At 40.1% G+C, this 27,350-nt stretch overlaps 2 protein-coding genes across 2 annotated transcripts; one reads left to right on the plus strand and one right to left on the minus strand.

The window, feature by feature from the left end:
- Nucleotides 1-185: 185 nt before the first annotated feature.
- On the plus strand, nt 186-5,734 carry si:dkey-43k4.5 (potassium voltage-gated channel subfamily S member 2). Its single transcript, XM_012829334.3, has 3 exons — nt 186-434; nt 2,846-3,817; nt 4,425-5,734. Exons 2-3 carry the CDS (start codon nt 2,852-2,854, stop codon nt 4,911-4,913), a joined length of 1,455 nt encoding a protein of 484 aa, XP_012684788.1. The 5' UTR covers nt 186-434; nt 2,846-2,851; the 3' UTR covers nt 4,914-5,734.
- A 215-nt stretch (nt 5,735-5,949) lies between these two features.
- On the minus strand, nt 5,950-27,080 carry LOC105901859 (serine/threonine-protein kinase 4-like). The gene is made up of 11 exons (XM_012829358.3): nt 26,622-27,080; nt 24,344-24,424; nt 22,358-22,486; nt 22,090-22,204; nt 21,632-21,796; nt 21,333-21,500; nt 20,931-21,068; nt 20,441-20,569; nt 19,487-19,673; nt 14,232-14,386; nt 5,950-9,365 (listed from the first exon to the last, which is right to left on the minus strand). Exons 1-11 carry the CDS (start codon nt 26,663-26,665, stop codon nt 9,210-9,212), a joined length of 1,467 nt encoding a protein of 488 aa, XP_012684812.2. The 5' UTR covers nt 26,666-27,080; the 3' UTR covers nt 5,950-9,209.
- Nucleotides 27,081-27,350: the final 270 nt, after the last annotated feature.

Raw genomic sequence — 27,350 nt, forward strand, 5'->3', positions numbered from 1 at the left:
ATGATGTGTAATATTATTATTCTGCAATTAAATGCTTTAGCCGGTGTTGTGATACCAAACTATCATTTTCTGTTGAGACACAACTTACACACGATCCCTCGCAGACACGCACGTAAAATTCCGATGAACCCTTATTCTCTGAGCCACTAGTAGCAACCAAAGCGCGCACCCGACGATATGCCGACCGCAAGCACATTAGTTGCTGTGCAGTAAAGTAATAGCTTCGTAGGGGGCGATTTTAAATGAAAAGATACAATGGCTCATAGATTCCTAGAGTCGTAAATACATAGCCTGTGGGTTCTTACCCAAAACAACGCACGAAATGGCGGTAAACTTAGGATTTATTCGGGTCAGCTCCCTACAGCTCTTCTATAATTCAAGAACATAGATGGACGTTTGAGAAGAAAAAGAAGAGGATAATTCGAGTTTTGAGAGTAAGTCCTTACAATGTACAATGACTGTTATTTTTTAGTAAATCAATGATAACCGTTCATATAGGAGATGTAGCCTAAGGTATAGACAACAAACAATTTAGAGTCCATTCTAAGTTTGTTGGCACTGAATCTGGGGGAATAAGTGTGTTAGATGTTAGAATATTAGAATATATATTAGAATATACATCAGAATAAGTGTGTCGAATATTGTTGGGCTTGGGGTACATGCTTACAGCTGACATTGCAAATGCTTTTCCTAACATCACCCAGAGACACTGTAAATTGTATCTTATGTATTTGATTTTTCAAACACAGTGGACCTGAGAGCTTTCATTCTCTTCAATTATAGATACATCTCGTCTTCTCTAACAGATATAGGCAGGTCTCTGGAGAGGAGAGCATTTTTGCAACATTTATGTGCGTCAAGGTTAGCAAAAGATAATGAAAGTGACGAAAATTTTACCTCAGGTTTGTTAGTGATTCTCAGTGTCATCAAAGACAGACATACACAGCCCAAACAACAGAAAAGTTGGTGAAATTGGTGAATATTAAATACATAGTGAACAACCTACTAACTTATTACTTCAGAGTTTGTGTTCAAAATTGATGGTTTGTATGGCAGCAAAATAGCACAGTACCAGTAGCATTTCATAGTTTTTCATTGCAGAGAGAAGGACTTGCTGTCTATTTTAGGGAGCATCTACTAACAAAGCAGGTGCCCCTCAGTGCATATTGTATGTCAACAGCTGTGGCAAGAGAATGTAACCTACATGAAATTATTACTCAATAAGAGGGCACTTAGCACTTTCTGCTGTAGCGCCATTTGCATCCAGTCTATAGATAGCTTCACTTTCAACATGAGGTTTCTTTTTCCCAGATGTGGTACCATTAAGAGAGTACTCCCCTTTCTGTCTATTATTGGATACCTTGTTGCATGAGGAAGTTATGTTGCATTAAGAGGTTTGATTAGGCTTTGCTCTGTTTACTTAGTTTCCTTACTAAAATATGAAATGTAATCAACACTATTGTGGACTCTCTATAATGTAGATTGAGGTCTTTTTGAGCTTGAGATTTTGTAAAAATACATTATATTTCAAAACTGAAAAGAATAAATACTGTAAAATGTTGACTAAGTCATAATGATAGCCTACTGTGCTTCCCCTTAGGTATGTGATTGCACAAGCAAGCAATCACATATTGGTCTCCCTAAGTGTTATTATTATTCTGGTCATTTTTGGCACCTCTTCAACTCCTAGTTTTCACCATATCGATTCCATTGCAGTCAAAACAGGCCGGTTCTAATGCTTTGTAGTGTGCTTGTAGCCTACTCAGCTAATTGATCCACTGATTTTGTTTTAGTTTTCATTTTTAATTGATTGAATTTCCCATTGAAAATGAATGGGGGGAAGTCCTATGTGTTGGTGGTATAGTGGTTAGCATTGCTGCCGTCTAAGCAGTTGACCCGGGTTTGATTCCCTTTGTAAGTTGCTTTGGACAAAAACGTCTGCTAGGGGTTGCACAGAGTACTGGAGCAGTTACATCAATTCTCGAGTTGCAACTTAACATTAACAAGTTCCTGTTAATCATGTGTTGCTGAATCTCGGACGTACTCAGTTTCCAGTTAGAGACATTGGCAAACAGAGGGAGGTTGGCAACAGCAGAGAATGATAAAACAGTTGTTTGCAAGTTCTTTGATAAAACAGAAAATGGCAAATTTTCTTTCCCTATTTTTATTGTGATAAAATAAACGTGCGATAATTGTGAGTGGTGGATGGATTTCTCAAGGATGTCTCTAACTTCGAGTAATATAATAGATTAGGCTAGTACACTGATGCGGCTAACCATATTAAATTTGGTTGGAAATCTCTATCATCGATATCATCCATACTTCACCATTGCATAAGACCAAGTGTTATCTTCATATCCTATCAGAGGCCAACCCAATCATTGTTCCATAGTCTTATAATTGATGGAAGACGCCTCCCGCATGAACATTGAAAATTGACAGATTCATATTTTAATAGCAGTGTCTGTTTTACCAGCCTATGTGTGACAGAATGTCAGTGGGTCATTGGTATTAGAAAATGATTGCCCTGCGACTTATTAGATGATATTTATTGCCCCAACAACAGGTGGTAGGAGAGTCAAACCTTATGGTATGCAAAGGTCGACTGCTGTTGCATCGCAACCATTTTCTTGCAGAAATACACCTATATTTTATAACTTAGAGATATAACCATTGATATCTTTGACTTCACAATTTTTTGGGAAGTAAAAATGTCCTATAACCAATATTTGTGTAGATCTCTTAACTCTGAAGTGCAAAGGGAAATTTCAATGGGTTTATTTTTGGCGACTTTCTTCAAAATATCACATTTCATCATTTGAGGTGCTTCTATGTTGTTTTGAAGGGGACTATGGTGAAGGACAACTTACCTAGCTGGGCCCCGGACCCAGGAGATATGCTGGTGGATATCAACGTTGGAGGGCTGAAGCGCAGCATGTTCTCCAGCACGCTGCGCAAGTTCCCCGATACTCGTCTGGGACGCTTATTGGCCTGCGAGTCTGAGGAGGCTATCCTGCAGGTCTGTGACGACTACGACGAGCAGCTGAAGGAGTTCTACTTTGACCGCAACCCGGGTCTCTTCCCTTACATCCTGCACTTTTACCAGACGGGCAAGCTTCACATCATGGAGGGGGTGTGCGTTTTCTCATTTTGCCAAGAGATTGAGTACTGGGGCATCAATGAGTTCTTCCTGGACAGTTGCTGCAGCTACCGTTACCATGATCGCAAGCTGGAGAACCGACACAAGAACTGGGACGAGGACAGTGACGTAAGCAGTGTGGACACATCTGTAGATGAAATCTCAGACCTCAACAAAGACATCTTGCTATTCCAGGACATGAAATGTGGCAATGTCCGTCGGTGCTTATGGCTGACCCTGGAGAACCCAGGCTACTCCATCCCCAGCAAGCTCTTTAGCTTATTGTCCATCTCTGTGGTCCTGACCTCCATTGCAACCATGTGCATTAACAGCATCCCAGAGTACCAGGTCTACGACCAGAGTGGGAAGCAAATAGAGGACCCCACCATGCAGACGATAGAGACCTTCAGCATCTGCTGGTTCACTTTCGAAGTGGTGAGCCGCATGCTTCTGGCACCAAACCGGTGGAAGTTCTTTATGATGCCACTCAATATGATTGACATCATCTCAGTGTTGCCTATCTATGTCACTCTACTCTTTGACTTGGTGGTGGGCAGTGAATCCGAGCTAGGAAACCTGGGAAAGGTGATGCAGGTGTTCCGACTTATGAGGATATTCCGAGTGCTGAAACTGGCCAGACACTCAACAGGCCTACGGTCACTGGGAGCAACACTAAGGGTGAGACAAGCTAGTATGTGCAGATGCCTAGCCTACACTGTAATATGTACAACGTTGTATCACATTGCATTATTAATGGAATCCAAGCCTGGATCATCCTGAATGTGTAGTAATTTGATCCTGTAGAATTCTTAAGGGAGAAGAGCATTACATCGATCCTTCTCAGTACTCTCCTGCTCTAAGCAACACCACAGTAAGAGATCAGGGCTGCCATGGTGGCAGCTGGAGCTGCTTGGTCATGATATGTCCTAGTACTAGTTATTGCCGAAAATCAAAGTATGTAATGAAAATCTGAGGAGAACGAAACCTATTATAATATGCTTCACAATGAATTTAATAATCAGTATGTACAAAACTACATTCTAATACAAATTGTTTGGTATTCAATTCTCACTTTTTCATTAATGACAATGTTATTGGGTTGGATGTTGAATGTTTTGCTGTTATGTTTGGTGCAGACTGAAATGCCCAAATATCTCGGGAATATCACCTTGACAATGACTTATTCAACACAAATACACAGTATAGCCTAGAGGGAAATAAAGACTACTAATAGATATTACTGAATTTAACCCTTACATTCGCTTCCCCTTGTCTCTCTGTGCAGCACAGCTACAGAGAGGTTGGCATCCTGCTGCTTTACCTGGGTGTGGGCGTGTCCGTGTTCTCAGGCATGGCTTACACAGCTGAGTATGAGGAGGACGTTGGGCTGGACACCATCCCAGCATGCTGGTGGTGGGGGACCGTTAGCATGACCACTGTGGGCTACGGGGACGTGGTGCCCGTCACGGTAGCGGGCAAGCTGGCCGCCTCCGGCTGCATCCTCGGCGGGACTCTGGTGGTGTCCCTGCCTATCACTATCATCTTCAACAAGTTCTCCCACTTCTACCGCAAACAGAAAGCCCTGGAAGCGTCAGTGCGCAACAGCAACAAGAAGAAGCTGAAGATGGACGTGGATGCTGGATCCGACGGGGACAGTCAGTATCTAGAGGAGGAAGATGACGACGATGATGACGATGACGGTGGGGTGGTGAACTATAGTTACATTGAGCACTTACCTCCTGTAGACAGAAAGAAAGAACTTTACCAGCTCTGAGTTACAAATCTTATCTACACATAGCTTTAATCCTCAAATATTCAACACTTATACATGGGATATCTTGATATTAAAATCAAAGACATTCATTTTCAGTATTGCTTCCCTGAAGCATGATACACTATAGAATTTAAGAAGAGTATTCTCTCTTTCCCTGGCTAAATGGCTGAACTACATGTCATGGTCTTGAAAGAATATGTTGATCCTGCATAAATGAAAACATTCAGGCTACAATATAGTTACATTTGGCAGTACCCTGTTTACAGCATGCTCAAAAATAACTGTGCAGGACCTCTGCTTGCTTTTATGACTGTCTGCCTTGATCCCTGATCAATCAGCCGTGGCTCTACACTTAAGTTTCACAGTTTGGATATGTCTTGAAGGGATTACTCCTCCTGGGAACAATTTACTCAATTCTTCTCTTTTCACACCCTGCACAAACTGCCCACCTCAAACACAGTCTTCTGAGTCCATAACACAGTGCAGCGCTGTAATGTACATCCCACCACTAATGCTTTCAAACTGCACTCCAAGCTCACTTTCCGTAAGTTTCCGTTTTTTGGATGCGCATTATATGTAATATAAGCTTCTTTTTCACAACATATTGTCCGTTAGGCCTATATCTACATGTCTTCCATCAACCATATTATGAATCTGAAGAAAGACCATGTATTTTGTGAATGTTACAGCTGTTAAAACAGAACCAATGCTGCATTCTTTACTGAGGCGTTAAAATGCCATTAAAAATAGAAGGCAAAATACATTCTATAATAACTTATTGTAATGTTTTCACAGAAAACAAGTAAAACATGTCAAATATTTTGAGAAGACTTGCATCATATGTTGCACATCGAGAGGTTTTAGTAAGATCTGAATTTCTGGTCACAGAGATTTGGCACTTAGAATTGTAGAACTCTAGAATTGTCTGCTAGTGCCAATCATTTTACTGTTATGTCAGACAGTTTGAAAACTGTCACAGTTTTTAAGAGATCCATGAAACAAATCTAGTCTTAAGAGTAAGCACTCATACATATCGCACATGTTGAATGTTTTTATTGCAACTTTAAACGCCTCCATATGTAGGTAACATTCACTATTGTCTAGCTTGCCCACCCCTAGCTAATAGTTTCTCAAAAAAACATAAAAGAAAACCTAAACATTTCTTCAGGTGTGTGTTGGTTGGAATCTTCCATTAGACTAAGGGAAGGTTCAAATTGATATCATCCTCCTATTTATACTGGACTTGACCCAACCCTTGGGCGGATAGTGCGTGCAAACAAAAATAGCAACTGCTGTCGGCCAGACCTTTTAACCTTGCAATAAGTCATTGTGATTGCATGGGCACCTTTCTCTATTAAAATAGGGCCCTTGGTCTTTTGCATCATTGAACAGATAATGCATAAAGATCAATGTGTTTGTCGCTTATGCTAGATTCCACATTGTTTATCTTCCTCTATACAACAGGTACTGTATTCCAAAACAAGCATTCACATTGCTACATGTCATAACAGTCCACACAATTCAGAATGCATGACATGGTTCATGTATGTATGCTAGGTTAGAAATAGTGTAGCAACTGTGCTTGCTACCTGTGCCATTAACCCCTTATAGACTGCAGGCAGTGGTTAATATGAAATACTCTCCAATTTTTCAGTTACGATCTACCTTGCATAAAGCATCACAATGCTGTGTAGTGCCTACTTAAGGGATACAAGAAATGGTTGTAAACTGCTCCTGACCACCCAACAGAAATAAAAAATAATTTCTTGCAACAGCTTCAGTCAATATCTCTCCAGAGGCGGTGTGAATAACATTAATGGATGTATAGAAGTGCTGGGTTGCAACCGTTAAAACTGCATGAGACACCAATGAATTGGCAGAAAAAATTGCTTTTGCCATTCATTTATAATACGTTTGTCCCTAAATGGCCTAAGCAAACTTAAGTGTAATGTGAGAATGGATCATTAGTTTGTTACATGGTCTGACAGGCTAGAAGAGAAATGGTTTCACTGGCAAGACCTAGGCTACACATCGGTGTGTTCATTTCGAGGTTTCATCAGAAAAGTAGTCTGTACTGCAACATAGGGATATGACGTATTTAACAAATATATCTAATAAAGAGTACTTGTGATGTTATGTCCCTTTTCTTTTGGTAGCTATGTGCACTGCCCGCTTTTAGAGTAGTGATCCTAATCTGTATCTGACAAGACGAGATGGGTGTGGGATGGGACAAAAGGCAGGATGAGGGCGGTTGAGTTGAAGGGAGTCTATGAAACAAACACCACTGCACCAGACAGTGCATCGTAGTCCAGCTCAAAGTCAAATATTGACCTTATTAAATATTCATCTGGGCTATTTGGATATAAGACATCAGTAAGCGATAAAACCCCTGGGAGAACAAACTTTTTTTTTCCACTTTAAGAAATGCAACTGGCGACCAAGGCGATATATAAGAGGGCTTGGGAAAAAAACGTTCTTTCCCCATTCAGTTTCAACACAATTAAACATTCCACGGATAAACTGGGGTCGGTTTAATTTTACAGACAATTTAAAACAGGCAAACTCTAAATGCAAAACAATGACAATTTCTTTAGATATTTTCTTTTGTAATTTAAGGCAGGGCCAGTCAGAACTTAATTCCACAACCAAGGAAACTAATAGTAGCAACAGCACATCATTCACATTATATGAAGAAAATCTTTCCAGTAATGGCTACCTCAATCTACGAGCCAGGACTTGTATCAGGGGAAAACAACAGCCCATTTTCAGAGTCAAATCCTAAAATTACACAAACAGTGTGATGGGCCACGAATATATAAGGCTGGTTTCAAATAGTTCTCCACAAGGTCCTTATGGCAGTCACATGGGGTACATTGGAGGTAATCATTTCATAACATGTAACAATTCAATAGATACCAAACCCAATGCTTTAAGACATCATAATAGGTCAAAAACAGCACATAATAAGGCAATTGAAAATAAATACATGCATCTTCCCTTTAAAATCAGCAGGACATAATAATCGTGGATAGAATTGTACTCGTTTGTAGTACATATGTATTCATATAACTATGAAATATCTATAAAATCACCTGAGACAATACAACCTGAGAGGCTATGCGCACAAACATGCAAATCCTGTTTGAAAATAAATGCCAGATATGTATTCCGTTTTCAAAGTGGAACGATATACAATTTCAGTATAAAAAAAATAAGTTCCTAAGGCTTTCAAAATCTTTTCTTGGTAGAAAAATAGCAAAATTTCAACTGTGCTGTTACTCAACTAGACATATATTTAAAATATGCACAGTGCAATAAATCAATGAAGTGCACTATTATTCACTGGTTCACACAGACCAAGAAGCAATATTGTATTAAGATTTGTTCCCTTGTACTGTATACAAAATTATTGTTTCCCTCACTTTTCAACACTGGCTTTGTAACTGATGTGTGATTCCTCTTTTTGGGCTGTTATGTTCACTGGCTCTGACTTGGCAGATATACACTCCTTAGGTTTATGATGAGCGTGCATGATTTTGTTTTGAACTTGTTTGTAACTTGTAACTTGTGTATAACTGTTTTAGCTTTGGGCACAGCTCTTTACATCATTTGACCACAAGCATACGCACTTCACCAGAAAATCCATATGAATGCAACGTTTTTAGTCAGCACTTTAAACAGGATGAGGCCTGAACATGTCTGTTTTGTGAAGACTGCTTTCAAACCCTTTAAGAATCTAGCTTTTTTACAGTCAAGGAAAAGGCATGAAAAAGCAGTGTCTCCAGCATAGTACAATCCATTTGCAATCCATCAGTCTAATTTGCTGCTACAGTGCTTGACTTATATAAGGTTTCAGTGCTCTGGACAGTTTCTCTGTGGTCCACTATGTACGCCTGAACAAAGCACTGAGATAGAATGGCTGCAAGGATACTACACCGAAAAATAAATGAAGCTGAAAAAAGACCTGCTCTATAATGGCAGATTACAGTAAAGGGATGCTAAGAACCATCAGTTCGTACCAGTCATTATGACAGAACTAGAAAAAAACCTGACAAAACTAAGAAAATAAGTACAATTCAGTGTATGGCAGACAAAAATGCAACTTTGACCCTCCTGCTAGTGAAATAATACAGTACCATCCACAGCCGCAATCTAGCAGTACCTACAGAGAATAACAACATGAATTTCAAGTGCACTGAAATAACTTAACGAGCAAGTCTGCATGCCAGGCAGCGTGGAATGTGTTCGATCAAACTTCAGAAGTAATCACGGCCTTGAGTGGCTGGCTGTGGCGGCTCAGTTCTTCTGCCGCCGTTTCTTGGCCTCGATGGCATCCAAGATGGGCTGGCGCTTGGTCTGGTAGCGCTGACGAATCTCCTCGATCTCCTGCTCCATCTGAGGGTCCAGAGATGCCAGCCTCCTCCTCAGTTCCTCCACGCTCCACGAGCGCATCTACAGAAACACACACAACCACCATCAGGGCAGAGTCCACTGCACACAAACCTAAAATGTCATGGAAGTTCTTCTGCACCACATTCAACAGCAAGCCATTAAAAACAGCAACTACATACACTGTGCCGGTAAGGATGCAATCGAGGCAGTGGATGAAAAAGACAACATGGTCTTGTGTCGACAAATCAAAACGATGTAGACTTGATGGACAAAAACAGCTTGACCCAGGGCATAGGTCTCAGAACAGTTGTTGCCCCAAACACCAATGTCACAGCAATTTCACACCATCAGCAACGAGCTCAGTAAACCTGGGTCATGGCCTTGTGTTTTATTACATTTCCCTCTGTGGATTCCTTGCGGCTCCGACAAGCACAGTTTGTGGCTATTTATTGCCCTGATCGATGGGAGGAAAAAATAACAGTGACCTTGGTATCTTTGTGCTAAGTGACGAGTCTTGACCCTTCAGGCTAAGAAGAAGCAGATTGAACAGTCATTCAGCAAGGGTGAGCGGGAAAAGGCATACCCTGCACTAACCAGAGAAGTCAGGGAATTAATGTCAGGTACCAACTCATTTCGGAATTACATAGACTCTGCGTACGTCTACAAACTCTAAGGAAGTGTAGAAAAGGACATGTTGTACTTTGCTGTAGAGTATCTAACTATATACAGACTACAGAGGCGATGCCTATATATTTGTGGGCTTTCTGAAGTTACACAATGCCTCTATACTAACCTATAGCTGGAGTTACTTCTGTGAAGGGCTCAACTGATGGATGCATTGCACTTTACAGCCTGAACACTTACATGTACACCGACAGTAACAGTTTGCTGAAGGAAACTTTTAGAATTGGCACAATGTCAGTCATGGTGCTTGCTAACAAGGAAAGGGAAATGAAGATTTAGTGGTGGCTTGCCTCAAATTAATTCTATTAAGATTGAATAGATTGGCTACTGATATGGCCAAGAAAAACTTCAGGTCCAAGTTGAAAGGAATGGTTCCATTACGGGGAAAAAAATAACAGGTGCTTTTGGCATGGCTAGCTGTAATTTAGGACTAAAGCATTTCAATGGCATTCTGACTGACACACAACTACCTCTACTGGGTTACATTTTTCTTTATTGTAATACTATGTTCTTTGTCACAAATAAAGACAGGAGAGGATAAATAGCAGAACATAAGCTAATAAGTAAATAAATGAGTTATATATAAATATAATAATATACGTCACAATTTATGGCCACTGAGATCAATGATCTGTGAAGTCATTGTACTGTTACATACTGTGTCCAGAAAAAAAGATAAGGCAAATGGTCTTACAAACCATGGATCATCTTACAGGGTCATTGTAGGAGACAAAAATATATCAGATCAATAGACTGAAGCCAATCTTATCTTCTATGCGTTAAGGTTGTTGCAGCACACTACACATTCCCTGTAGAGAACATACTGTTATGCACTTTCAGAATGGTTCAACTACTATAATACGGTAAATTACTAAATTTAAATGTAGCTTTATTGCACAACAAATAAAAAGGCACTTACATGTTTGCAATAAGTTAACAATTATAATTAGTGTGTATTTCTACAAATGTGAAATGCTGTAATTTCACATAAACATTAATTATACTTTCAAAGACTCATTACTAATTTGAAAAACAAGCATATTCAATTTTAGAGTAAAATAATCTACAATCAGTACAATTTAGATGGTGAGTTTTAAATGATCTACACCATATTAAAATGAATACATCTGAAATGATGTTATTGTCTGGGAAGAGGAGTTAAGACTGAAACAGGAAAAAACTGAGTCAAGAGCAAGGGGAGTATACTCTAAAGACTTTCCACATCTTTAAAGGCACTCGTCAGCAATGTCTGAATACTCTGTTTACATCCACTCTGGCTGATGTATTGAAAATTATACATACAACTTGTTTGATGATCACACACTGTAGTGAGATTCAGTTCTTGGCACAGCTGAAAACCCTGCAGTGAGTGCATTCATACCGCAGGCAGTCATTAAACCGTGGCAAAGGATTAGCTGTAGGAAATGGCTGCACCAGCTTTAAGCGTTACTAGGCTATAGCCACATAACTAAATCAATCCATTAGTTGAACTGGTTAATTGAATGGCAAGGCATTGCAAAGGCTCACTGCAAGCTCACCGCACACGCTGCAAGAGGAGAAGCACTAGAAGAACTAAAACCACAAGCCCACCATGCATAAACGAAATTCTATTAACTGTAAGGGCTCTTAAGCACTGCACTGTATATCCCCAAAGCAGTACATTTTATTTGTGGATGAGGAGAGGCTTGTGGGCTACTGACGAGCGTTGCTGTGATTCTCAAAGCTCCTTCAGACAGACATCTCAAGATGTCAATACAGTTTGGAGACATTGCTTCACAAAGAGCGTCAAGTCGGGCCAGAAATAAAAGCAAATGACTGCTTGAAAGGGGCCTAAAAATAGGACACGCCACCATTCCCTTTCAGCAAGTCAGCAGACCAATTCTAACAACTGACACTTCAAATACTAAACATGTTCACACCTCGGAGGATTCACTCCTGGCTGAGCCTTCATGAAGTGTGATACAGTTTATTCCTGCAATAATAGGCTACTACATTTCTACAACAGGCTGTTTGCATAGCACCAGGGAGAGAAACTTTTGCAGGACTTCTTTGACCTTCGAAAACACAGAATGAACAGAACAGAACAGAAAAACTCCCAGAGCCTGTGTGTTCATCTGATGAGGCAACTGTGCCGTCTTCAGTACTCTGTCACTGTGTATCATTGTTACGGTGAGCTTGAAAAACAAACCTCTGTGACAAGACTACAGAAGAGAACAAAGTCACTGTCCTCAGGATGTCACAGACCATCAATCATTCACCTCCAAAAAGGCGGCGTATGTGATATAAATGTGATAAAAATATATATAGTCCCAGAGCCAATACAGGTGATGTGGAATGACACAGGAATGTATTTGTTTCTTGAGGCATGCGAAAATCTGAAAGCCTGTCTGAATGAAAGACCTTTTCTTTACAACCGATGGTACCGTGACAAAGATAGAAGTCTTTTTGTGGCTTCTCCGCAGACCATTCCGATATGACTTGATTGAACTCAGAGATACAGTCAACTCACACTTACCTGGGTCCAGTGGTGGAATGTAACGAAGTATTTTTACTTCGTTACTTTACTTAAGTAAATATTTACGTATCTGTACTTTACTTAAGTAAAAATAATAGTGCATACTTTTTACTTTTACTCCATTACATTTTTTAGCTATTATCTATACTTTTACTTCGCTACATTTCTACAATATGTGCTGTTACTCGTTACATTTTATGAACATAGTTTCGCCAAAATATTGCCTACACCAAACTATGGATTGCGTTGCTGTTCTGGAAGTTTAAACCAATCAGGTGGCTCTATCAACTCCAATGATATCAGAGTTCGCGCTTGGCAGCAGCACTAGCGGTAGCTTTGCCTGTTATAGTTGAAGATTCAGCCTGACTACTGCCTATTCAACATGGATCCAGAGTCGGCCTGAACTGAGCCCTCTGATATGAGCCACCCTTGGCCCTATTTAAAAGATATGTTCGAGTTCAAAGGCCCCAAGAATGACTCCTGGAGGTTTCAATGCATTTCCTGTCTCCCTCAAAAAAAAAGGAGTTGCTAGCCTTCAATAATTCGCCCTCAAATTTAAAGTAGCATATCGAGGTAAGCAGAGTGATTGCTATGCTAAGTTAATGTCCCTGACTTTTGAATATTGATATATGTATTTAATTCGTTTACTGACATGATATTATAATGTTATCTAGCGAAATGCATGTTGACATACAGCAATAGCATAAAAAAAAACATGATTGGACCTTCATTATATATTTAACATAGTGGTAAGATAAAGCTGGTAGGTTAGCTATGTCAAGCTAGCGTGCCTTGTTCTGGCAAGTTTTACAATCACATTTGTTTTTCATGTTCCATGTTTCCCTTTTTTACACGTTTACAATTAAATAAAAGATTTAAAGATATCACATGGTGTCTTTATTGGTTTGGCTTAATGGTATTAACTTTGCAAATAATCCCTGGTAGATAACTTGTCATCCGCAGAATTATAAGATATAGTGTGAACAGTATTACAGATGGTAGGCACAATAAGTACACCAACCTTTCCAATTAACAAATGTTGTTGCTTATAATTATTACTAGTAGTGACATCTGTAGAGGCATTTATTACCAGTAGCTATTTCTTTATCAAAATGGCACAGCCTAGACATTGAGAGACAACCCATTGCGTGAGTACTTTTACTTTTAACACTTAAAGTAAATTTAAAAGTAAGTACTTTTTACTTTTACTTAAGTAGGATTGTTGATGTAGTACTTTTACTTTTACTTTTATCTTCCTGGGTACTTGTACTTTTACTTAAGTACTAAACTTCAGTACTTCCTCCACCACTGCCTGGGTCTCTTACTAACTATAATATTTTAGGTTTGTTTACTAAAAATAAAAATGTTGTTTTTTTTTTTTACACAATGCGACGTCAGGGCTATTACAAATCCAAAACACATGTAACTTCATGTCATCATTACATTCCCTCAACTTAAGTTTCATCTGTTTGCTGATTTTCCAGGACATCAGGAACCACGCTGACATGGCAGTGACTCAGACAACAGCACTAAAAGTAGTCTCCTCCTTGACATACTCATCTGCTCTGTGCGCATGGGCATGTTTTTAATGTGTGGCTTCAAGGGGTAGGTAAAAAAGGGGGTTTGTGTGTCAGCCATGTTCCAGGTAAGTCTTGCTGAAATGAATTACCTGTCTGAGACTGGCCTTTAACATACCTGGGACTGTTTGCAATGAACATTTCACTTACCACCTCCATGTCTACTTCTGCTGGGATCTTGCTTTTATCTGCATTGTTGGCTACGTTTTGAGACTCTCCGTGGTTGTTGGACTCCTTCTCCTTCTCCTGCTTCTCGAAGTACTCCAGGAACGACGGCTTGGCTGGCTGCATGGTCTCCTCTCTCCCTGAAGAACAAGCACAAGGCAGAGATGTCATTACAGAAGAACAACTCCACAAAACCATCCACAAGTCTGATGATACCACGTGTGTGTATTCACCAACAGTTCTTGACATCTGCATTAAGCAGTTGTTCCCTGACTGAAGCTGAAGTGCTGTATAAGAAGCACAGGCCTAAGATGTCTGACCACTTTCTTATCTGTATTCTGCACATATAACCACAGGACGCTTGATATGAATCATTGTATTTTTATGAGACAACACTTAATTTCTGTGGTCATTACAGTGCTCCATTAGGCAGGCCATGGCCTGAGTAATAGGTTTATGTGGCCTTTCTAATGGTTTCACTCTATAGCCGGATTAAATGGGCTTTGGCTTTGACGTTCCACCGCAGTAACCTTGTGGACAGTTGGGAGGAACCTTAAGAACATGAACATGCATCTTGGAAGGTCAATCATACGTGTACCCACTTCATGCGCATAATCCATATGTGCAAAAAGACCTCATGTTGACACAAATAACACCTCAAACCCCCCACTGAGCTAAGACCCTCTGCTTATCATTTATTCACAGGCTCTTAAATTATTCAGACATTTCCTTATTGTCTTGCCCACTCTTCCCTCTTTAGAGTAGATTTAGTGCACAACTAAGCAATGCACAAGAGGTTGGTTTTGCACTGGAACTACATAACATCAGTCTTCAAGTTATGAAACTATTAATACAACTACACAAAAGAACAGATCAGGAGACTCCTGAGACATCTGTAATGCTGGCATAGTCTCAACACAGTAGGCAATATTTCCACATTACTAATGCAAGTGCAGATCTGGTTTTTGCTTGATAAATTGAAAAATGGCCGGTCAACATTTCTGTTAATAATGCTCATACAAAACACTAAATGTATCCTTGAACATATCTTATTGTATATTTTACTGATTCATCACAAAATCCAACTACTTCCTACTCCCATTAGACAGAAAACGGATTTGATCAAATCACATTTCATTTTCTATGATGCTTCAATCTGAACAGAACACACAGACATGAATAGCTAATCTATGAGGAAGGCATAATCTATTGGGAACATACGCAGCCTAAGCCAACAAAGGTTTGATATAATGTGATGGTAAATGCCAGCAACCTTAAGAAGGTTAAGTAGGCTTATTCAACATACTGGGACAATTCTGTTCGTCAAAAGCACGTTTGGCTGATGTTGACAAATAAACGATTTATAGGATATAACTTGCAGCATAGGATATGCAAGAATTATGATTTCTATGGTTTATATACATCTCTATTCACCCCCTGTTTGAAATGCTCTGTTAGAGCCCAGAGAGTCTGATTGGTCAGCTACGACAGCTGGTTGTGTTACGACTTGCGTCATCTTGTAACAAAAGAAAAGGGCTGAAATTCAAAGGAGCAGCTGAGAAAAGTTGTTTCTGGTGGAGAGAGTAACTCTGCAAGCCAGTTTACATGCACAAAACAGCTATATAACACTCTAATGGAAAGGGAATAACTGAAAAAGCATAATAGGTCCTCTTCAAATGTTGTCATACTACATGTAGCCTATAGTCTCCGCCAGATGGCCAGACTATTTGGTTACCTCTGCAAAGGGAGAGAAGGTAGGGGTGCACAACTGTAGTAATATACTGCCTCCAATCTGCTCGGCAATGAAATCCTTTAACTCACTAGCTGAGAGCTAGCCAGGCTTACATATACTACCTTTAAGTTTTGTGAAATGCATAGATTTCTCATTCTCATTTTGTAATACAGTTGAATTATCTTCTCATGCACTTCAATTCCCTGAAATTCTGATCAGCCTATGACTCATCGTTATTTCCTGGCATTACTCATTATATTATTAGTTTAAATCCAATGCAATCCAACTCTCCTTCTACTACCATGGATACCACCCTGAGCAGACACCTCGTGGGAGACTCCAATTGGAGGAATTGTGGATTATTCACCAAAAACACAATTAAATCTGAAACTAAAGCAAGACCAACCTCCCCGCCACCTCCACCACACATTACATAGGGGTGCATGGAAACTAGTAGGCTAAGTAATGCATGTTAAGTTTAAATGTCAAGCCAATGTTAAGTGCAGATTTGGTGTCAGGCATACGAGAGGTGGTGAACCGAATCCATACAGATCTTAGCTTAATGCCTTTGGTATGCTTCACAGTGGCCAGTATAAAAGAGTGGATGGAATACCTTGGTGAGGTTATAGAGAAGGCTGACTATAATTCAAGGCCATTCATTTAATATTCATTTATATTCTTATCTTTTTGAGAAGTACTTAAGGTACTGGACTTCCAATAAGTCTTAAAACATTACTGATGTCATTGGGCTGGATATGACTAGGCTAATACCACTGGCTACCATTTCTATCCTGAGTGTCTCTTTCCGGAACCTGCCAATTCTAACTAACTGCCATTTAATTCTCCAAGTGCCATTAGTGAAAATCAATAACTTATTTTGGGCCACAGTCTGATGGACTGAATGCAGATCTGTCACCAAGAGGATGTGACTAGAAGGGACATTTAATTTTAGAGGGGAAATGGGGTTTCCAGGTGCAGGTTTCTTAAGAAACGTCAGCTTTACAGCAATTTGACGATCTGTACAAATCTGATTTTCTCACCACTTGGTATCTGAGGGCAAATCCAGCTTCTGTTTCGATTCTGATAGATAGGTTTCATTTAGGCTAGCAGACACCAATGTGTCTGTGCTGCAACAGGAGCGGAACACACTGAGGAGCACTAAACTGACTTTAAAAAGAGAGCCCACAACATCAGCAGTCTGTTTACTGCAACAAAACAATGCCTGAGGATTTACGATTGTGAATATGTGAAAAAACTATTTATCCACATAGAAGTCATAAATATACCACGTAAATCAACATTAACAGAAAGTAACCACAAACAGATGTTTACAGTCTGCAGGTGAGCACGCAAATTTGCACAGATACATAAGCTAGAAAAATGTATATGTTTAAATAAAGCCCTAAAATGGAAGTAAAACAGTAAAAGCAAAACAAAGAGATGGCTATTTTGCTGTATCAATACCTTTAAAATGGAAGAGCAACTGAGAATATAATGTTCTCATCAGGAAGGAAGGGTGTATAAGAGCACCATTAATGCAGGAAGGAGCAAGCATGTAATTCAAAATCAATCTGGAGATAAAACTGCTCCTCAGAGTGGGCCGCCATTGATATCTTGATCTCACTATAATTTACACACTCTTAATGCTGCCTTAAAGATACTTTGTATAACGGTAGTTGGCTACAACAATGAGGTAATGTCAGCCATGTTTGGCATCCTCTAGGGCAGGGGTACTCAATTACAAATTTCCATTTAGTCCAGGGTCCGGAACAGTGACGGTCAAAATCCAAAAATATAACTCCAACAAAAACGTTCGAAATATGCACAAAAGGTGATGTGGTCTGGCCTTATTTGTGTGAAAGGTGACAGCTTTTTTGTGCTTTTTGGGCATAAAAGGTGTGAAGGCCAGGCGGAGGCACTGATGTAAGTGTTCATTAGTGAGTGTGCTCCTGTGAGTGCTCCACTATATTCATGGTTGAAAAGGCAGACTCACAACAGTATGTTGAGGTATGCACTCTCTTGTTGTGTGGCTGATCTAACTATTACAATGCATGTTGCTTGGTATGATGATTGCAGTTGGTTTTATTTTTCTGGCCCTTACCTCAGAGTTCTGGGGGTAATTTTGTTTGAAGTGTGCCTGCTTTGTTTCATAGTGATGTTTCACGTTACCACTTTTGACTAGGGCAACCGTCTCGTTGCAGATTAAACACATCGGTTTTGTGCTCCCCACAGGCAAATACTTGTCAGTCCACTCTGTCTTAAATTCGCGATTTTTGGAATCAACTTTTCGTTTTCTGCGTTGTTGCCATTGACACACACATGTTGTTATTACAGCTCCTGATTGGACCTCTGGATTGGACACAGAAGATAGAAACCACATCGAGTAGGAAAAAAATATATAGCGCGAAATCACACACCAATGAAAACTCGTTTGGATCATGATTAAATTAGAATGCTGCTTTTGGCTTCGGTCCAAATTTGATTGCGTCTGGGTCCGGATCCGGACCGGAGTCCGCCTATTGAGTACCCCTGCTCTAGGGCCTATAGAGCTTCCTCTGCTAAGGCAATCACTGCCCATTTTGATGTGGTGACTGATGACTGATTAGCATTATGATCTAACCCTAGAACAATGGATGGGAGTGTGTAAGTAAGCCAAACATGTTAACATTTAGGCTACTCCATTTTACAAATTTCTCCAGGGAGTGCTCTTCAATAAAGTAAAAGTTATTAAAGAAAACAGTGCGCATCAGCATCTACATGATTTTCCACTTAAAGGGAACCTTTTCTTAAGAGTAAACATTACTAAAAGAGTCCCATCATAATTCTCCATAAGAAAAGTCTAGTAAGTGAGTAGTACTTAGATGCAAATGCATAAAACCCCTCTATAGCATCATTTATTTTTCAAAACACTGACAGTTAATTTGCATGTGAAATGTAATAGGTATTACCATAAACTAGTTTTACAAGGGGCGAGAAAACCCACCACATTCCCTCACGCCAAAACACCTTCCCATGTAATGAAACAGTACTGACATCTAGTGGATAACTCATTAACTGACCTACGTGAGATGTACCACAACCTGGTCCAGTAGGGCCACAGGGCATGCTGGCACTCAATTTCAAAATGATTTCAATATATCATTTGTCCAAAAATGTCAATGGCGATATTCATATAAATGGGACAAAACTTGTTCTATCAAAAATACAGTACATGCTACAGTATATGCAGGTAAGATTGTTGTCTGAACTCCCTGGATGTACAAAGAATGTACTTTCATTATATGATATTAATTCACCCTGGATATACTGCAGCAATTTATTCTCTCTCTCAAGTGTCACCAACTATACCAATTAAGACAGCCACAGCCAAGCAAGAAAGGACTCAATTAATTTCAACCCCAATAGCCTTCAATATGACAATCACAAACCCCTCCAAAATGACTGGGAATGTTTCCCATAACACAGACATATTAAGTGTGGAGGCAACCTGAATGTAAGTCTCACTTACTTTTCATTGTTCCTGCATCTTCATCTTCATCATCCGAGTTGATGACCATTGTGCCCATTTGAGATACCATGGTGCCGCTGTCAATCATGGTGCCCGCCGAACTGCCCAGAGATCCAGCTGCCCGGATGGTGCCCAAGTCAGAGGTGCCCGCTCGAACCATGGTGCCCTGGTCCACCTCGTCTTCGTCCTGGTTTAATATATATGCACATGCAAACAAAGTGAATTTTAACTGTATCAAAAAGACAGCAAGTGATAAATGACACAAACGAGTAAGATATCTGCCCAAATCACTGAGAACATTTGATGTCCTACCCATTACTAATGCTGGACACTCTGAACTTTGTATTATATTCCATGATTGGACATTAGATATTGGATAATAGATAATGGCAAACTGTATAAAACCAGACTGTGTGTCACCAGCTCATTTTTCGCTCAGAATTCGGTCTTTAAACAAGTAATTCAAGAGGGCTTGTCGGCACTGGTTTATAGTTCTAATTAGTGAGTACTGTCAAGTGACCATGTATTTTCGTTTGGTTCCGTTCAAACAGAACTTGCATGGAGAAATTGTGATAGGCTGATGTCACATAGGTCTTTAATGGGGACCCCCCAAGAATGATCTTTGAGTCTGGTTGTGATTCGATTACAATAAATATAATTTGGATTAATGCTCATTGGCTATGCTCCTAGCCCAGTTTTAATCCAATTACAAAAGGCTCAGGCCACAAAGAAGGCCGTAAGAGTGGAAAGTATTCGCCAGGCAGAGACAACAAACCTACACAGCTGAGTGTGTGAAGCTCCTAACAAAGACAATGAATGCAAACTCAGGGCTTACATTTAGGGAGCAGACGGCTGTGCACTGCTCTGATGAATCTCTCCCTAGCTTACAAGGTTTCTAAACGTTGTGCTCTTCTATTCCCCTTTAAGTGGGGAGTGTGCGGCTGAACCCCATACCGAATTTTCCTCCTCATCCTGATCCTGCTCCCTCTGCTGGGCCTCCTGTTTCTTCAGCTTAACCTCCACGGCGTCTGCGATCAGAGCTCGCAGGATGGTGCCGGGCTTAGGGCTCTTAATGAACGGGTGCTAGGGGACGGAGGAGGGAGAATATTAACACCATAAATACGCAGTCAAGACAACAAGCTGAAATACTGAGGGAAATTAGAGGTAGCAGAGAAAAATAAAAATAAAAAAATTGGTGTTGAGGGAATCACTACCATGTAATATGAAAAAATATAAAACAGACCCGATAGAGACATAAAAGAGATGAAAAGTGAGTAAAGTACAGTGAAAGACAGGCTGCATAACTGTGTCGGTGTAACTGTGTGTGTGTGTGTGTGTGTGTGTGTGTGTGTGCGTGTGTGCGTGTGTGCGTGTGTGCGTGTGGGTGCGTGAGAGAGAGAGAGAGAGAGAGAGAGAGAGAAAGAGCAAAGGGTGATTGATGTACCTGCAGAAGTTGGGTGGCCGTGGCTCTGTTTTCAGGGTTCTTCACCAGGCACTGTGACACAAACTCTTTGAAAGGTTCAGACCACTGGTCAGGGTTTCTGAATGTAGGGGGAGGATTGCTGGGGATCATAAAAATTGCCTTGAAAAAAAAAAAAAAAAAAGAGAAGTCACATGATATTAGAGAGGTCTTTCCATACCGAGAAGATCATCAAACCTTTTGTTTTAGGAAACAAAAGTAAAAGCTTTGACTTTTGAAACCAAAGTGCCTGACCAGAATTGTCTCTATGCAGGACTGTGTTGCATTACAGTTTACAGAATACAGCAATGGTCTGCTAAGATACTACAGAATCAGGCCCCCTCCTGAGGCTGTTTACAACGCATGTTTACAACGAAAAATACTCACCCTCATCGGGTGGATGTCTGCGTAGGGAGGCTTGCCTTCGGCCATCTCTATAGCTGTGATGCCCAGAGACCAGATGTCTGCCACACAGTTGTAGCCGATCTCCTGGATCACCTCAGGAGCCATCCAGAATGGTGTGCCGATAACCGTGTTGCGTTTTGCCATGGTGTCCTGGCAGACAAAGAAAAATGGCACAAGGTGAAGATTGTTAAGACCTAGGACATCTGATATGAAAGCATAACTACAAAAACAATTAAAAGTGTGATTAACGTTACAGTCGGGATACTGTGAGACAATCTTACTGTTAGCTGTCCGGCCACTCCAAAGTCAGCAAGCTTGGCGTGTCCCTCAGCATTGAGCAGAATGTTCCCAGCTTTGATGTCCCTGTGGATCTTCCGCATGAAGTGAAGGTACTCCAGTCCCTTCAAAGTGGAATGCAGGATAGCGGCAATCTCATCTTCCGTCAACTGCAGAGCACAATAATGGTTAGCTCTCACCATACCATTCTCATCTCTTAAATAGATGCCACTGAATCTATTAAATTCACTGAAAGAACAAAATCTTAGGTCCAACAATCAAGGGTCTCTGGGCAAGGATGGTGTTCTTGTGACAGATGTTGAAGATTTTGGAATGCGCTCACTTCATCTTTAAAGCAAATATTGTCTGTGAGCGAGAGCCTTTAATGGCTTATTCAGGAGGAACAACAGCAGCGAAACCACTTCTCTGTAAGGACAGTGGAAGTGGTTGACTTCTGTCTCACCGTTTTGTTGCGTAGCCGGATTATGTCAGATACAGAGCCAGCTCCACAGTACTCCATGACGATCCACAGATCACTGTTCTTGAAATAACTCCCATAATACTTCACAACATATGGACTGCACAGACACAAACCAAAAGGAAAAATGTTATGACTTGTTTTCAAAGTACCAGAGACGATATGAAGTTCAAGGACAATATCAGAAGAATACTAATTAAAATGCTGCATTTGTTACATCAAGGTGCACACAGAAGGTACTGAAAGCAATCACCTATTGCACTGTTGCATGATTGAGATCTCCTTGATGATCTCCTGCAGGTCTGACTCTACAGGGACCTGCTTAATGGCCACAATCTCCCCCGTCTCCTTGAAATGGGCTTTAAACACACTGCCATAGGACCTGTTGAGGTAACATAAACACCCACGCAAGCACACAATATCTGATTATTCTGACCAAGACAGAATTTATTGCTACAATACGCTTTCACCAAGGGGAAAACGTTGCATCTCGCAATGTTAGCGAAAGCAAAATTACATTTGTGCAGGTGCCATATATTGTGAAATGTTAGCGAAAGCAACAATAAATTCATGCAGGCACCCCAGGAGTCTGATCCACTCCAAAATGGAATGGGTTACTCTATTTATTTGCAATGTACCTCAGGGGGTGTACTTGTAATTCATACCACTGCACGTTGTTCTACTCTAAATCTTTTTAGTTTATTATATTGTTGTGTTGTTATATGTTGTCCCTCGTGGCACCAACAGGAGCAGCGCTCCACATTTCATTGTATGCAAATACAAACACAATAAAGGCTTTCAGTTAAATTCTTGCAATGGGCCCATTCTACACTACATCTACAAGTTCATGCCAGTAACTTTTTGCATAATCCTGCTAACAAACAAACCAACCAATCAATCAATCAACAAATACATGGACATGGGTGAAAACATAACCTACTTGGCGGAGTTAATCATGCAGAACCTTTCTTCTGGTCCAGCTAACTATAGTCACAGTCTCTCTTTGAGGTTATGATATAACTGATGTAACTGACCTATTTGAGTTGCAGGCTATAGTAATGCTGGGGGTTGCATCATTCAGCAATAACAATTATGATGACGCACACAGAGATTTTTGTATGGCTACTTCTGGTGAGACAGGGGTAGTAGTGGCCTTTACAAAGTTAAAGGAAGTTCCATTCACATGGGAAAAGGCAACACCCTGCAAAACGTCCCTTTAATGCGCATTGTGTGAAGAAAAACTAAACATATTGCTTTTGCTATGCGCTGAAGTGCTTAAAAGAAAGTTATATTTCCATTGACTTAAGGAATCCTAATTTTGGGACCTGACGTTTGATTTGTGGCATTTCAGTCCGAAAATTAGTATATTTGCAAAAAAGATAACAACCAAATTGATTCATACCAACAGAGCAAAAAGGGTTCAAATGTAATGATGTAAGCCTCTATCTAACTTTGATTCTGAGAGTTAAACATGATTGAGAGAGAAAAAACTAACAAAAAAAGACATGCATCAGTAGAGAAAACAAAGACACACCTATAGGAAGTTGAGTAAGAGGAAGTGAAGAGGCATGCTCAGTGATGGGTAAAGGAGGTAACTGGATGTCAGCGGTTACTCTAACGGTCTATTTATATTTTGCAAAAACAGCAGACTACCAAGATTAGATGGAGAGCAATATATATATTATATATATAGTTCACCTGCAACTCTCACTACACAACACAATAGGGGTGGGGAAAAAAATCGATTTTTCGATTTATCTCGATTATCTCTAGAACGATTCCGTCTCGATTCAGAAAAGTTCATAATCGATTTTTTTAATAAAAAAATTAAAAATTAAAAATAAAAAAAATTAAATTTTTTTTTTTTTTTACACATCCATTTTGTGTTAAAATGCATCGATTATTGCATTGTTCATTGAAAGTCATAATTGTGACAAGGAAAAGCTTTTTCTCTAATAAAAAATAGAGAAGGTAATTCATCTGTTGATTTTCTTTAATTATCAAACACAAAGTAGGAAGTGATTTGAAACTCTGAGTAGCAAACTCAAATATTTAAAAATCGACATGCATCGATAATCGTTTTAGAATTGAGAATCGATAATCGGTTTAGAATCGAATCGTTGACCACTGAATCGGAATCGAATCGTGAGGTGCCAAGAGATTCCCACCCCTACAACACAATGTGTTTTCAATTTGTAAATCTTTCTGTAGAGCTCATACAAATACCACCAGGACTCACCCTTCACCAAGTTTCTCCAATACATCGAAGACTTCCTCTGGCTGCTTTGTCAAACTGTCTTCGCTCAACTTTTTAAGTTGTCTTTAGGGGAAAAAGAGAGAAAAAGCATGTAACATCAAAGTACACATTTCTCCAACAAGGAAAACATTAAAAACTTGTGACTTCTTATGCATGAATTGGCACAGCCATGAGGATATCCTTTACCAACCCAACTCTCATTCATGTCATATCGCTTAATTATGCAGTCAAGTTTTATTTTCTCCTCAATTCTGGTACCATGTCCATCCTGAACACATCCTGAACCTGACAACTCAGGAGATTTGGAGGGTGGGATGGTGCAACATTAAAACCTTGTCTGAGATAACATGACTTAGGAAACAAATTTGTGCTTAACAAAGTATTGTAATTTTCTCTCACTTTAAAGCACAATTATAGCATAGATCAATACTGCCTCGCCATGAAAAAAAATATTATTAGATATAACATGAAGCTTATTGCATGTAGTCTATTTTTTTCCAGGGGTAGAGGTACAAGTGTGTTCTGTGTCTAAGTGGCCATGGAAGAGGTAAGTGTTCATTGTAGTGACAAAGAGGAAGTCAACAGGTCAAGTGGAGTTGAGCAAATCCACCACTATGGTACCCTGAAAACAAAGGATCTACTTCAATACTTCTTTCCAGACAGTGGAACTATTGTGAAAAATGATGTGATGCTCCCTCTTTGGCTGTTTAAAAAACAAACATGACTAAACTACCGAGGCCCGTCATAGGAAATGACTCCTTATGTTCTTCTTTTCTGCTGAGTGTTCCAGATAAGGCCTCTTCATAAGGGGAAAAAACCAGATTAGACCCCACGCTTACACTATTTCCAACGCCACATGTTCAAAGGGTCAGACCAGAAATGTCAGACCAGTCAACAACATGTGCAATACGTTCGCAAGACATTTGACTTTACTCTACTCAAAACAATTCACAAACAATGTACTTAAACCAATGCAATGTGCTTGTAAGCTGCTCCATGAAAACATCATCGGTCTAGGGCTCTAGGCGATAAGCCTACCAGTTCACAGCAGAGGCACTGCCAGTGGCAACAGTCAGTGAAAAACTGTCAATGAAGATCAACACAATGTTCATTACCTACATACAGCCAAAGTAATTTACCAAACTACTCAGGGGTGAACATCTTCATCTGGTGACAGGAGAAGGTCTAAACCATACAAGGCTCAGCGCATAGACTTATCCCACAGTTATGGCCTAAGGTGAGTACTAGGCTATATCAATTCCCATTGCTATGAGGATCTTAACATAGAGACCAGTTGTAAAACACACACAGATACGAATTAGCTACACTAACCACCTAACCCTACTTAAACACAGATAGCCCAGGATTCACCAAGACCAAATGCAAAGTCAAGAGCTTGTACTTTACCCTTCTCAAACCATCCTCTACTGGCCGATAAGGATTGAGAACTTCACAGGTCCATGTGACTGGTTAGCCTATATACCAACCAAATAACTAAGCCAGAGCTATAGGTCAAAGCAGCCTGATCACTGTTCTGGCTTGTGAGCCACTTTGTTGCACTGGTACCGGCAGGCCTGTTTGACGGCATTACACTTTTTTTCTCTACACGAGTAGTAACAGCCTTTCCTGTCATCTAACAACTACTATCAGTACTAAGTAGTGTACTGGCGGGATATGCAAGTTATTTGTCAACCCTATGCCTTTGCCTATACATTATGAAAGCTGGTTGCCAGACAAGAGAGTATGCTGATTAAAAATACAGGAGGCATACTAAATGGCCAACCTAGCTGTCAAGTCAATAACCATCATCAACAGTTTTCTGTTCTTCTCTGCTTTTGAACTCTAACCTTACTTAAAATAACCAAATAGTCACTACCAAAGATAAGTCTATAACGGTGTAGTGAACTTCACAAAATCTGACTGTAGCAACGTGAGAACCTGGTAACGTTAACGGAGAGTCGAGCTCAAGTGGTTTAACATTGATCACAGTGGTCAACCGCTAACGTTATTCACCTAAGTTACCGTCACCTGTCATGACAACAGAAGATAATAACCATTACTGAAATAGTCTGTCAGCTCGCTTGCTTACGTAACTTAAGCATGGAAATGATTGCAATCATGTGCAATTGGTTATTGTTAGCCGATCAGCTAAGGGTTATAAAGTTCAAGCTAAGTAACGTTAGGTAGCAAGCACTCAAACTGCTAGTTAGTTTGGTGGCTAACACAGCTAGATAGAAAACAAACCGTAAGTATTTCTTACCTGCGTGGATGGCTCCTTAGCTGTACCTTTTCCGTGTTCTCCATGGTTTATTTTGACATCTGAGAAAGATTTCCACTATTTCCTTCCTCAGACAACAAACCGGGTAACGTTATCTAGCTAGATAGTTAGCTAGGTGAGGCGGCGACAAGGGACCAGATAGCAAGCCCACTCAGCTATCTTGACTGCGCTAACTCGAATGGCTAGGCAGGTGTAGCTGGCTAGCTAGCTAGCTAGATATATAGCTGGTATGGAATATACAACTTTACAATGGTTTACGTTTTCCCCGTATTCGAAACGGTCTTCGCCATATTCAATTAACTACAACAGTGTACCAGTAGACTGAGTTAGGATAGTTAACTAACGTTAGTTTATAGAGAAGGGTACCAAGACGGTAACTACAGATAATCAGGAAGCAAGTCGAGAGGCAAGGCACGGAAGTACTCGACAAAGACTAGCGACTATAGGAAAATCATCTCTAATGAGGAACTCGGACGACAGAGGGCGTCCTGTGGTTGTAAATGCATTACTGTTCAAACTACAAAACTTGATTTACAGTTACAAGGTTACATTTAATAACTTCCAATAACATTATCGAAATTATTTGTATTAGTTCACATTATTGTACCTTCATCGACTGTCAAAAACTTGTGTCGGCCTTCACTGCACAGGCTTAATTTGCTATCAAGGTGTCAGCATGTCTAATATACAATCACTGTTGTTTTTGACAGG

This window comes from Clupea harengus, chromosome 5, assembly GCF_900700415.2.
Source record: "Clupea harengus chromosome 5, Ch_v2.0.2, whole genome shotgun sequence".
NCBI lineage: Eukaryota > Metazoa > Chordata > Actinopteri > Clupeiformes > Clupeidae > Clupea > Clupea harengus.